General features: G+C 46.4%; 1 protein-coding gene across 1 annotated transcript in view; it reads left to right on the top strand.

Moving 5' to 3' along the window:
• Positions 1–1,421, top strand: part of COMMD1 (copper metabolism domain containing 1) — a 77,776-nt gene extending 76,355 nt beyond the window's left edge. Inside the window, exon 3 of the mRNA XM_080342580.1 lies at positions 1,290–1,421. Within this exon, the coding sequence (XP_080198706.1) occupies positions 1,290–1,397 (108 nt within the window). The 3' untranslated portion in view covers positions 1,398–1,421. The remainder of the gene's footprint in view (positions 1–1,289) is intronic.
• The last annotated feature ends 12,534 nt before the right edge of the window (positions 1,422–13,955 follow it).

A 13,955-nucleotide genomic window follows, 5' to 3' on the forward strand; every position in this document is an offset into this window, starting at 1 on the left:
TGCTTATTTTGTCCTAAAATGTGGTTAGTAAAAGTTGATGGGTTTAAGTTGTCCAATGATTTTATCCCTGTGTATAAACTTTTAATTCCATGAATGTAAAGGATGAAGTTGTGATGTTTTGGGTAGGTGCTAATTGTTTGGAAAAAAATGTACTTTGATATAATGATATAAATTTTAGTCTGGTAGAAAACAGATGAGACCTGAAGGTGCTCCTCTGCTTTTATAAGCACCACAGGGTCTGTATTACAGAAATTCAGTGGATATCCAGTGATTCTGATTGCTAAAACCATTCTGCTGTCTCATAAGGAAACCTCCCTCCATATGGGCTGCACTTTCATTTTCAAATATTTTCTATTTGTTTCTCTGTCACTGACAGTACTTTACCTGGAATGACCTTTAGTACAGTTGCACTCCTGGCAATCTCAAACATTTCTTCTGCGAGACTCACTGTAGGAAACACTCTGTCACTATAGACCTACCAGTAAGTAAGGCTAATGGACTGGAGGTCTCAGGAGGCCTTTTCACATCAGTGTTCATTAATGAGTTCCATATCATTTGAACTGTATATATATGTACACATATATGTAGTCTTAATTTTCTTTATATATTTTCTTTATTTTCTGGGCCTTTGACCAGATCCTTTTACTATATCCCAATATCCATCTTGTCAGAGAATAACTACTTTTTAACATGTGACAGGACTTTTCAGAGCAAATCAGTGCTGCTTCTTATCTTGCTTCTAAGTTTTTATTGACATTAGAGCCCATGTGTAAGAGAATATAAAACTCTCCTGAATTTCCAGAATGGAACGTCCTGTACAAGACTGTGTTTTGAATCCTTGTTTTCCCCTATATAAAATCTGGTTTTCGTATATGATGAAATTTGTGTGGTGGCTCCAGCCACTTTGCAGTTCTTGGCATCTGCAGCCACAGGTTTGGGGATCACCAGATTGGAAAGAGAAGTGGAAGTCTCAGATGCAATTAAATTTCTACAAGTTTTGCGAAAGTCTGCAGCTAAGGAGAGACCCAAACTAGTGCCTACTTTGAAAGGAAGGATGGGCAGAGCTCAGCCTTCCTCTGTCGTCTTTGGCAGCCGCTGGCTGGCCTGCTGGCACACACTGCTCTTGCTCGGTAGGTGTGTAGTCACCCTTTGGGTCTACTGAGGTTATTTAACTGGTACTAGGAGAAAAGGAGATACGGGACACCAGTCGTCAGGACTCACTATCATGCCTCCATTGTCTACCTGAAAAGCCAATCTTTCTCAACTATTCTTGCAATTTTGTTTTGTAGGAATCGGAGTTTCTCTGTCTGGAGTTTGATGAGGCCAAGGTGAGCCAGATGCTGAAGAAACTCTCAGAAATCGAGGACAGCATGACTTTGTTGACTCAGACGACTTAACAAAATAAAGAGATTTCAACTCAGAAAACAAATGACCCTTGGTACTTTTTCATAATTCTCATTTCTGCACATAAAATAGGTAATGATTGTTAAATCCCAGTTATAACTGCACAGTGCATTCACAACCAAGTATGGGCTAAGTCACACTGAAGCTTTCTCTGTCCCCTCCTCCAGGCCTATTCTCCAAGGCAGCAGCAGCATTGTCTCATAAAATTTTGCATAATTTGGCCTTTGACCTCAGCGTAGCTTTTCTCTTTTTCCCCTCAATCAATTTTTGAGTCTTCCAGATGCTGTAAATACTGGGCTGGGTGAACAGTGAAGGAAAATTGGCCAGTTGTGGCAGAGGAGAAATGAGCAGAAAAAATAGGCTGACTATGGGGGACTCATGTTTATCCTTCCAGACCATGGACCATGTAGGACAAATCTACCCACATGAACTCTGTCTGCTTAGAGCTTAAAGCCTGGGAGGGCAGATGAAGTGCAGCAAGTTGAGGGAGCAGAGAGACATACGTTTCTGTAACTGCAGGCCCTCTGTGCTGCTGAACATTAAATAATTCCCAAGGGCCTTGCTGTGGCCCATTCAGTCACACCTACCCAACACCATGGGGAGCCAGGGGACAATCAGGGGAGCATCTCTTGGGCAGTGGGAGGTGATGCTGGTTTCCCAAAAGGTGCAGCCCTCTGGTGTGTGTGGAGTGCCTGACCCAGCAGCCTGCCGGCGAGCCTTCAGAGCCACTTCAGACCTGCTTCCCTGAAGGTCACCCGCACTCATCGGCCTTCAGCTCGCAAGCTGTGCTGGTGCAGCCCTGGCACCAAGCTGCGTGTTGTGTTTGAGAGGATGGTGCTTTGTGAGGGCACAGTTCAACTTGGCTGCTCTTAGTCCTCTTTGTCGTGATGTTTGTCTTGACCTCAAAAAAGCCCTAAGTTTAAACCTAGAATCTCTAGTGGGGGTGTGTTCAGTGTGGAATTTGGGTAAAAGCAAAATGCTCGTGGCAACCTGGCAGGTTAAACCCTGTAGATAAACTAGTTGTGTGAAGAAAGCTTCCAGAGGCCAATAAGGTGCCTACAGAGCACCACGATCTGAACTGCCCAGGTTGCTGTGGCTCTCGGTGGTCACAGGCACCTGCATCTTTCTTACGTAGCACGAACTGCACAACAACTGCTGTCCTTCTGACTAAAGAAGGCTGTGCAGAAACGTTTTTTGTTTCAGATGTTTCTATTCAGGGGTGCAGCCTTGTTGGCCTTGTCACAGCAGGATGTTTAACCATCCTTACAGGCTTACCAGAGCTGGAGGACCTGGAGGGGCTGTTCTGAGCAGGCTAACAGCTGTATGGAGCACGATGGTCCCTACTGGAGAACTGCCTGGATAGACCATGGTAACAGACCAGCTGGAGATGACACCAGCTCGCTGTTTTGCTTTGTTACTTCACTGGAAGATGTGCGCACATTTGGTTGGAGGTTACATTGATTAATTCAGTTTTATTCTAGCTTCATAAGCAACCTCCTTCTTAGCTAAAATTACATTGAGGGCCTGTACCAAGATAGAGATGACAACACAAAATGTTCTTGTGCCATAACTAAAGTACTCCTCATTGCTTCTCCTTGTGAATTTATTGCTTGTGGAGTTGCCAGATTGTACTTGGAAGCAAACTCACTCAACAGAGAGCTAGGGAGGGGCACCTTTTCCCATCTGCCTGATCAGAAGGGAAAGTATCACTCAAGCCAATTTGTATATCACTGCACTGGGAATTAACGTTTCCTTTGCCGTGCCTGTCCCACTGCCACCTTGTCTCTTACGGCCACCAGGTTCTCCCCTCGGTCTCATGGAGGGACCGTGCATGCTACAGCTCCTCGCTTTCCCCATCTGCCTCCAGCTGATACTTCTCAGAGTGGAGCTGGACCAAAACCACCAATGGATTCTCCCTGGGTAACTGGGTGTGAAATGCTGAGTGGTTGCCATTTCTCTGAGCTTTCCACTTGCTTTTTCATCAAAGTTCATTAAAACGTTTTGCTGTGGTTTAGAGCATGTTTCAAAAAAAATAAAAAATAAAATCAAGGTCAGGGAAGGATCATGATCTTAAGTAACTTGCACCATGTCAAACATACTTATTGTTTTATTTTAACATGGTCAGAGGATAGGAAAAAGTGCTATAAATGGAAATTAAAGAGAAACAAACTGGGAACAGATGTCAGGAAGTATTATTTCATGCAAGGAATAATAAATATGTGAACCAGGCAAGGAAGCTGAGGCTGTGGCAAAAAATATTGGGGTCATTTAAGAAATAATTGGATACTTTCCTAGTAGAGGTGAGAAGTTGAAAAGGGACACATTTTAATGGGTGGCTGCTTCTGTCTCTTCCTAATCTTCCCTCCCCTGAATATCTAATGATACTTCTTTTCTTCTTGGTGGATTTCTGTAAGCTACCATGCAAAAATGGAAAAAATAAAGCTGAGTGTTTTGGAGACCACACTCTGCCCGGCCCTTGGTAAGGGCACAGGGGCGTCACTGGGCAGCAAAATCGTTTCTGCTTCACGAGGTTTGACATGGGCAGGGAAGGAGGATGCTGTGCTTCCCCAGACGGCTGCAATGCCCACCTGCTCTGGGGCACAGAGAACAGATTTTTTTCCCCTTTGAGCAGGACTGTGCCTTCCTACTGGGATGGTTTATGTGTGCGTCCATCCATCAGTCCCTTGCTATGGAGTTTTCAACCTATTGGACACTCTTGGCTGAACTTGGTGGAGGAGAAGAGGCCTCCAGTGCTGCTCTGCTTTCCTTTGTAGTGAAGGACACGAGCACCAGTGGCTTATTTTTGTGATTCATGCACATTACTAGCTATCAATGGTCCCACTAAATACCTCTGTGGTGTTGGCAAATGAAAGGTCCTGCTTATGTGCCTCAGGAGGGATTTTAAATTCCTTCCCCAGAGCTCAGATGTAAACCAGATGTGGCCCAAACACCTGGCCAGGCAGCTCTTGCTGTGGCCAGGGCCACACTTGAATGCTGGTCTCCTGCATGGGTCTGTCTGATCAAACATCCCAGCACAGCCTCGCTGGCCGTAGGGGCGTCCTCCTGATTTGGAGACCACTGCGGCCCATCATGACACCAGCTCCCATGCCTGTGTGCTGACCCATGCCAGCAGTGTGACACCAGGGCCCTCACCTCCTCCTCCTCTTCCTCCTTCCCTCAGGGGAGCAGCCATGTGGCAGTGTGCCCTGAGCCAGCCCTCAAGCCTGCCAGGCAGTTGTAGATTTACAGCAGGGGAATGAGCAGCCCAGCACAACGGGAGGAGTAAAGTGAGGGAGAAGGGGAAGCAGCAGGAGAAGGAGCTGAAGGAGGAGCCACTGTCTAAGTCTCACTTGGGAGAGGTTTTCCCGCCCAGTCCTTGAAAGCATCCAGGGAAGGAATCACAGAATCACAGGATGGTTGGGGTTGGAAGGGACCTCTGGAGAGCAACTAGTCCAACCCACCTGCTACAGCAGGTTCACCTAGAAGTAGATTGCACAGGACTGTGTCCAGGTGGGTTTGAATGTCTCCAGAGAAGACTCCACAGCCTCTCTGGGCAGCCTGTTCCAGTGCTCGATCACCCTCAAGGTAAAAAGTTTCTCCTCGTGTTTAAATGGAACCTCCTGGGCTTCAGTCTGTGCCCATTACCCCTCATCCTGTCATTGTGCACCACTGAAAAGAGACTGATCCACCCTTTTGATACCCACCCTTAAGATATTTATGAGCACAAATAAGGTCCCCTCTCAGCCTTCTCTTCTCTAGGCTGAAAAGACCCAGCTCTCTCAGTCTCCTCTCATAAGAAAGATGCTCCGGACCCCTCATCATCTTTGTAGCCCACCACTGGACTCCCTCCAGTAATTCCTTGTCCTTCTTAAACTGGGGAGCCCAGAACTGGCCACAGTACTGCAGATGGGGCCTCATCAGGGTAGAGCAGAGGGGGAGGATAACATCCCTTGACCTGCTGGCCACACTCTTCCTAACACACCCCAGGTACCATTGGCCAGGTAGATGCTGCTCAGGCAGGGGACAGCACCCAGCAGCACCAGCAACCTCCTCCGGTCGCACTTTTGCTGGCACGTTCCCAGGTGACAACTTGCCGAGGTCATGGTGGATTTGCCCCACAATGACTGAGGGCTGCGGCTCTGGCACTGTGTATGTAACAACTCCAGATGCGCAACTCCAGATGCGCAGCCCATCCCAAGCTCTGCTGCTTCTTACTGAAGACTCATAAGCAGCAGCCACGTGTTGTTGCAACCTTCAGCTGGTTCCTCCTCAGATGTCACCTTTTGCACTGCTAAAATGCCCTGCAATTTATTCATGCAATTGCTTCTTGTTTTCTGGGAATTCCTCCAAGTTGCCGCTCGTTTATGATCTGGTGCTCCCTAAAATATCTGCAAGTGCTGTCGCTTTCAATCACACATTGCACAGTTGGCAAGCCCTGTACTTGCTCTCTGCTTGGCAAAAAGAATCCTCTTAGCGCAATTTTCTTTTTTCTTGTCTGCATATTCCCAGAACTGCTGAATTATTAGAGTATTTTTCTAGGCATATCTGTATTTGAAAAAAAATAATAATTTATGCACACCATGTTTTTCCAAATCCAAGGCAAGCAAGCGTTGTATTTCATTAAGCTTTGGGCCATGGAAAGCAGCAGATGACAAGGCACATGTTTTATATTGCTGTTTACTTACTTCCCCATTGTTCAGGTTACTTAGTCTCATTTTTTTTTAAGTTTTTTAAAAATTTCTCTTTCTTACAGGTCCTTTTTGAAGTGTCAGCATTAATGTAAATGTCAGAATTAATGCTTGTGCTTTTATTGTGTTTCATGGTTTTCACTGGAGTCCATGACATCCACATTTTATTTTTGGTGCCAGCTCTCTGGGGACCCTAGTGGGACAGCTCTGGTGTTGCCCCACTGCTCCCTGCATCCTCTGTGCTGCTCCCTGGAGGGAGGTTTCCATCCAGCACATTGGGCATCCAGCTTGCAGAATACCCAGGGGTTTAACTCCCAGCTGGGAGGCTCCTGCCCCACACTGTCCAGCTGCTGATGGCTTCTTGCAGACACTCGGCATTCATCTGATTTCTCCCAGGCCCCACATTTCCCCTGTAACCTTTTTACATGTATTTATGCTCGTAAAAGCCACCTCAGAGGCCAGAGGCCAGTTGCCATGCTGCATTGCTAAGTTACACACACCCATCACCACCAGACCTCATTTCAATGATTGGATGCCAGCGGCACCACCAGCACATTTTATTGTGCTTTAACTTTTTGATAAACTAGTTGATATTTTGAGAGATTTTTCTTTTCTGCATATCAGTTCTTTGCTATCTATTGATAAAATAAATCACCATCTTTCTGAGGAGATTTCTCATTTAGATATTTACTAACCATTTTTAGATGCACAGGTCTCTGAGAAGGTTTACTTGATGCCCCATGTTGCTTATGGAAATGTTTCCTTCCCCTTTTGAGGAGCTTCAACAGTTTATTCATTTATTCCAAATATTTGTAAAAAGGCACTGTGTGCCAGGGACAGAAGGAGCCTTTTTAAGAATGCAGTACTGCAGAACAACAGCCGCACGGAGGAAGCACAGTGGTCTTTTGCAGCAGCTGCTGCTAACTTTTTAATGCATTATGTTTCACGTGGCTTGCAATCAAAATACAGACGATGACTCCTCACCTTGGAGCTGGGACTGTTAAAATCTGCCTCTTAAATTATTCCCAAATCCCAGGGAAGCATGGCTTGTGATGCTGTTTAATCCAACATGGGGGCCAGACTGTGCTTCTGGGCCTCCCTCACTGTGTTGGGAGATAAAGGTGACGGCGTAGGGAGACATGCAGCTGTCAGCATTGATGCTTTCTCCCCTCAGCACAGCAAGACAAAGCTGTGTCTACCCATGACGTCTACTCTGGTTTAGCCAAGTCTTGCCAGAGCTGCACCCCTTTCCTTCCAGTAGCCTGAATCCCATGGGTGTTCCCGGGGCCACCAGAGTCCCCGGAGGACACGATGTGTCACCTCTCATGAAAGGGTGGCAAGGGGGATGCAGCTACAACCTCATCTGGTGCAAATTCACCTCCAAACTGCTGGTACAGCTTGATTAGGATCATTTTGGGATATCATCTGAGCTTTTTGTCCCACCACAGCATCCATGGATGAAACAGGCTGGTGCTATGAAACTTTCCTCCCAGACATAATGGGGTTGATCATCCCCATGTTCAGATCCCCCTCTCCCTTCCCCCTTCCTTTTGGTGGTAGCAACACAGAATGCAAAGAATTGCAGGAAAATGGCATTGAAAGCATGTCAGACGGAGGGGGCTGGGGACAGAGAGCCTGCCTGGGCTGTTTGGCCCTGGGGCATTTTGCAGGTGGTCCTGTTACCACAGCAAGCAGGACCCAAGGGGAGGCCTCTGGAATGTGCTGCTGTAGGAGGACATCAGCCATCAGGGAAGCATGAAATCTTCTATTGTTTCTTTTCTCTCTGGGAGTGCAGGTGACTTGGGGCTTGTATTTTAATTCACTTAGTGGCTGGCCACACTGCACTGGAACTCCAGCACTCAGCTACCAGCTTTTGTAATGAGATGGTATTGTAGAATACGTAAAACCAGGTAATTGAATAAATAGCATTTTTGGATGCCAGTGAGTATCTCAGACCCTTAAGAAGTGAAGTTTTGCAGAGGTGGATGAGGGGAAAAACCAGCAATCGCAGCACAAAACACAAAGCTATAGTGCTTCTGAGCAGAGCCTGGGAGGGAACATTCATCATTTGGGCTTGATGATATGTAATTTCTCTGTTATATTTCCTGAGCTTTCTGGCAGTTGGCAGCCCTGGCCAAATACAGCATTACCAGGAAATTATACGATATAGTGCATTTTAGTAATAAGTATCACTCTTCCTGCCTTGCAAATCAAACCATGTAGAGCATTAGAGTCTTCATGGCATCTCTGTTGTTGGCAGTGAAAGACGAAAATAAGCAAAGCCACGTCAAGAGGAGATGGCAAGCTAAGCAGGGAGAGGTGTCCATTTCATTCCAGCTGCCTGCACGTAGCTCAGGGCTCTATCTCCCTGTGCTCACAAAACATGGCAGCTGCCCCACCACCCTCTGCAAAATATCTGGTGGCGTGGTGAGCATTGGCATCCTCCAGGCATCCCCTGAAATGAATTTGCTGCTGCAGAAACTCAGGATAAATTTGCATTTTTCTACAGCAAAGGAACACTGCGTAAAGCTAAACCCCTTCTCAAAGATCCTGCGAGGCAATGGCACGCAGAAGTACAAGGTTAAAAAATGCCATCAAGAAGCAGAGGCCAGGAACCATAAATACCTTTCAAGCAGTCCTGAGGCACGCCAGGAGACAAGCAAACAAAGCAACTGGAATTTATAAACATACATAATTAATTTTTCTTTGCAGGGAGAACAAACATTCCCATGTTCCAGCTCTCTCAGGGCCTTTGACAATTGGGCTCCTTTCTATAAATAATGTTATGTAAGTTTATACATTTCAATTAGTGGTTGTTGTAGCCTCTCGCAGCCCAAGGATGTTTTCACTCCAGTTTATTATTTAGGCAGTGGATAGATCATTTTGCCTTCCTGCATCTATAATGTGATTTAAATTAAGATGCTTGCAAGCAGCGTAATAGTAATGAAATGGTCTCTGGAAAACATTGGCATGTCCTCAGTGAGAATGAAACAGAGAAATGCGCTTTACGTTGCAGCATCTGACAAAATGTTTGCACCTTCCTCTGCAGGGCGGGAGCGGCATTTCTCTGTCCGAGGACGCTGCCTGCGAAGGGTGAGTGCTCATACTTGGGCTGTGCCACGGGGCTGCCACCACCATGGCATAATGGGCACAGTTTGGGTTTTTTTCTGGAGCAGGAATATCTCCCAGTCAACCCAACAGCCCTGTAACTACAACATGCTGCAATCAGAGCCAGCAGAAATGCTTAACTCCAACGGCTTAATCCCCAGCCATTGTAAATTAGTCCAGCTCCATTAACTTCAGAGGACTGTTTACAGGGGGGAGGTTAAATATGTACGGGATCAGGCACAAAACCTGATTTACTAATTTACAAAGATGGATCTCATCTGTGCTGTGTGCTGGTTTCTGAAGTTTTATTTATTTATAATGAGCACATCCACGCCAGGCGGATTTCTCCATCAAGTAGCATGAAGAAAACCCTTAATTTAGTCTGATTATGTTGCTGACCTCAGTCTCTAATGCAGGAGGCATCTTCCCTCCAGGTCATTTTTCAGTCACCCATAGATATGAGGCCGCATGTTAAAACTAGATGCATGGATTACTTAATTTCCCTTTGCCTTGTTTTTTATTTCTGAAGTTTATCTGCAGATCCTACAATAACAAGATAAAAGATTTCTAATCTCCTTCTTTGATATATTGTAATTCTGATACGCTGGAGGCCACATCCTGCACCCCGGGTGGTGCCGCTGGCATCCGCTCATCGAAATGAGGTCTGGTGGTGATGGGTGTGTGTAACTTAGCAATGCAGCATGGCAACTGGCCTCCGGCCCCTGAGGTGGCTTTTACAAGCATAAATACATGTAAAAAGGTTACAGGGGAAATGTGGGGCCTGGGGGAAATCAGATGAATGCCGAGTGTCTGCAAGAAGCCATCAGTAGCTGGACAGTGTGGGGCAGGAGCCTCCCAGCTGGGAGTTAAATCCCTGGGTACTCTGCAAGCTGGATGCCCAATGTGCTGGATGGAAACCTCCCTCCAGGGAGCAGCACAGAGGATGCAGGGAGCAGTGGGGCCAACACCAGAGCTGTCCCACTAGGGTCCCCAGAGAGCTGGCACCAAAATGAGGATGCCCTGCATCTCCCTCTGGATAGGGCCTGACAAGTGCCTTGGAAGGAGCTTTCAAGCAGCCCAGCTAGATCTCACCCCAACCCTGCAGGCCTAGGAGCCACCACTTCCCCCCTGAGTCAGGGCCGCTCTCCCCACCCTGGTTTTGGAGACCCTTCTCATGCCACCCAAAGGAGGAGCCCTCAGTGAGGAGTGCCAGCTCCAAGCCCCAGTGGTGACACATGCGCTGCGTCACTGCTGCTGGTCTGCAACCCCCACGGGTTGAGCGGGATTTCACCCCGCTGGTGGCTGCAAGCGCTTTGCCAAATGGTTGGGAGTGTCTTGAAAAACCTCTCACGCACTGTGTTGGTGGAGTTTTCTCTGCTTGCTAACCTGTCACCCAGATAACAGCTAGTGTGGATGTCAGCACCCTTCCATATACAGGACTGGTTTTAATTCGAGTCTCCTTACCCAAGCTGGCACCAGCAAGTGCATGAAGGAAATCACACAGCAGAGCCTTATCCAAGACATGGCCTGAAGTCAAGATGGTTTAAAAGTCTAAGTTACATATAACGACTGGCAGTTTTCCCACAGCTGGGATTTTGCTGGTGCTTAAAACTGCATCTGCTAAAAAGTAAAAGCAAAATGGAAGCAGTTCAGTTTATGTGGGCCCATACCTTTTTACTTAATTGTAAACAGTTTTCTCACCTTCAAAGAGACAGCTGCAGCCTCTGCTGCCTGGCAGTTCTCGGTTTTGCAGCTCTTCAGGTCTTGCTGCAAAATGCTGCAGAATGCCTCTGAACCACGGTAAGGAGAGATATAAAGGGCTCACGTTTCTGGGACACAAAAAAGATGTTTTGTACATAGTAGGTGCTTTTTTGTTGTTTGCAAAATAATTACTGTCTGGTTTCTGCTCATACAGAAGTTCCATTTCAAGTGGATTATTCTCTATCTTCTTGCCTGCACTGCTGTACCTTCTGTCTGCAAGGAAAAGGAGCCCCATAGGTAGGAAAACACTGTAGCCTTAATCTGAAAAAGGCAGGTATGTCCTTCTAGAGCAGGGAAACACTGTCTTTAATCCAAGCACCTCAGGGAGTAATTATTCTTGGCAAATGTGAATCAATACAAGCACAATACAGCTCTACTCACAGCTTGCAAATGACAACACAACAATGTAGCAGGGGCAAGTTTCTTTCTGCCATGGCTACCCTGCCCCGCTTTGCCTGCAAGAGCAAGGTGCAACACTCCAGAAAAAAAGTGCTGCTTTGGGGGACGTTGATGGATGTGCCAATCTCTTCAACTTGAGTGGTTTTGTAAAAGCTGAACATAACACTTGCATCTCACCAGGCACGAAAGCAAAGGGAAGTGGAGCAAAACAGCTCTGCAGAGGGGCTGCTCTTGCTGCACTGGTTTGCAAGTGTGTGTCCTGGGGAGAAAATGGGGAAAATTACTGTGAGGAGACCACTGAAATATTGTGTTCATGTCACTGGCAACCCCTGCCAACAAACCTTGCTGACAAACTCTGCCAACAAACCTTGCCAGCCCTGGGAGAGGCTCTTTGCTTGGCCGAATTCGAGGCTCAAATATTTGGGTGGGAAAAACAGGTTCATTCCTGGAGGAACTGAGGTGCTCCAGCTCCAATTGCCTGTTGTCTTTGCATTTTTAGATTTTTCTTATCTCCTTTGTTTGAAAATCAGGGCTGCTGTTGAAGTGCTTGCATGCCACAGGAGCAATCTTTACTCTGCTGTTGTGATTTAAATTTTAACCTCTTATCTTATGTTCTTCGCCTCCTCAGTCACAAAAGCACACTCAGGTTAATCCCATGCTTTCCAGGTGTTCTTTAGCCAAACTAGTCTGTCCACAAAAATCAGGTAGAGCTGTGTCCTGGAAAAGCTTTGGTCACAGAAAACTCAGTCCAGCTGCAATGGACTGGCGGAGCATTTGACCCAGGAGAACTAGGTGAGTATTTACAAGAGGGAGGCTGGGAAGCGTTTCAGTATGTGTGCCTGCAGCCAGCAGCATTTTTGGCCCAAGTGGTGAGTACATGCTTTGGAGCAAGGGCTGTGGTGCTAACAGATGTCATTAATACTCTGGGATGCAGCGTGAGGGCTCTGGCTCAAGCACTTCCATGATGCAAATGACTACCAGCCATGCGGGATTTACAGGTGTTCCACATGGAAAGGAGTCAGCATTTCTGATTAGATGGGTGCTGGTGGCAAGCTGCTGCAGGGGAGGAGGTGCTGACTGTGTTCACAAGGGTGGCTGGCAACAGGTACCTGGGAATCCCAGGCAGTACACAGATTCAAGGGAAAATCCTGCATCTGCTGCTTTCTGGGAGCTGGAAAAGGATGTGCTTGCAGCTGCTGCAATGAGCCGAGATGTAGTGGGACAGGACATGCTGTGATGGGGCTCCCCTGGGAGAGCAGCCTGTGGCCCCAGGCGCCAGTGCCCCATGGCCAGGCCCCATCTTGGTGCAACCCAGCTGCCTCTGACTTCTGTCACTCTTGCTTCACTGCTGTGGAACAGGAAGAGCAAGATAACCTTGAAGGTTTTATAACCTGAGACTCGTTCCTACTTCTCATTTGCTCCTGGCAATGTACCAATTATTAATTAACAGGCAAATGCTAGAGAAAAGGCCACTGTACATTGCTCATTTCCATAGCTGTAAACACAGTAACCCCTTCCAATCAGCTTTTATTCCCGTGAACCCAATTGCTATGACAGCAATGCATAAATATCCTGGAAAAAATAGAAACTATTTTGAACTTGATAAAAAATGAGAGCTGAATCCTGCTAAAAGACTCTTTGTTGGCTGTTGTGCATATCATGCTACCTATGGAAAAACTCAGGCAACAAGAATTCATGTCACCAAGTGACACAAGACCAATGCCCTAAACATACAACTTCCCTGGAACCAGTCACAGAGAAATGTTTGATGCTCTACAACTCTCTGGGGAGGGTTGTACACTGGATCTCATAATTTGTATCACGACGCTGAGTGAAGGTCGTATTTTTGAATATATAGGCAAAAAAGTTATTCCAAATTCAGACCAAATTAAAGTGTGTACATGCCGCTGACAACAGCTGTGATCAAAAGTATTTGCTCCCTTTCTCAGAAAAAAAAAACCAAAAACCCACAACACTTTACTACTGTGCCTATAAAAAAGCACAGCTTTACAGACCTGAAACATGAAAATTCTGTTCCCTCTCTAGTGAAGCAGACTGGAGAACAACTTTAATTTCAAATTTTTCAGGACTTCCGTAGTTTCACCCAAGCTAAATTGGCCATTCAGTAGAGGTTGTACATCTGTGCTTAGATGTAGTCCCTCATGTCCTGCTTCATCCTACTGTATAGTTCTGGAGATGGCCCAAGGACCATACTCCCTGACAGTCACACTGACAGATGTAATTAGTGTCTGCTCCATCATCAATACTTTAAAAAGTGTGCTTTTATGAGTTTACTCCTTAACCCCACTACTTGTCTCAACAGCTGGATACCAAATCCCCTTTCACAGCAGGCCCTGTCAAAACAACATCATCAACAACAACAGCAAAAGCTTGGGAACAGCATGTCTGGGTGCTGTTAGGAACTGGTTCCTGTTAATTAATGTATCAGGTAGTACCAGGGTCATGACATGGGATGGTGGGGCATCAGGTGCATTCACATCCTCTCTGGACAGTCTTGGTTTCTACTGGCTTGGTGGCCATAAGCAACAGGGTCTGCAGAAAAGGGAGAAATATAAATAAAATAAAATACATGTA

This window comes from Nesoenas mayeri (assembly GCF_963082525.1).
Source record: "Nesoenas mayeri genome assembly, chromosome: 3".
NCBI lineage: Eukaryota > Metazoa > Chordata > Aves > Columbiformes > Columbidae > Nesoenas > Nesoenas mayeri.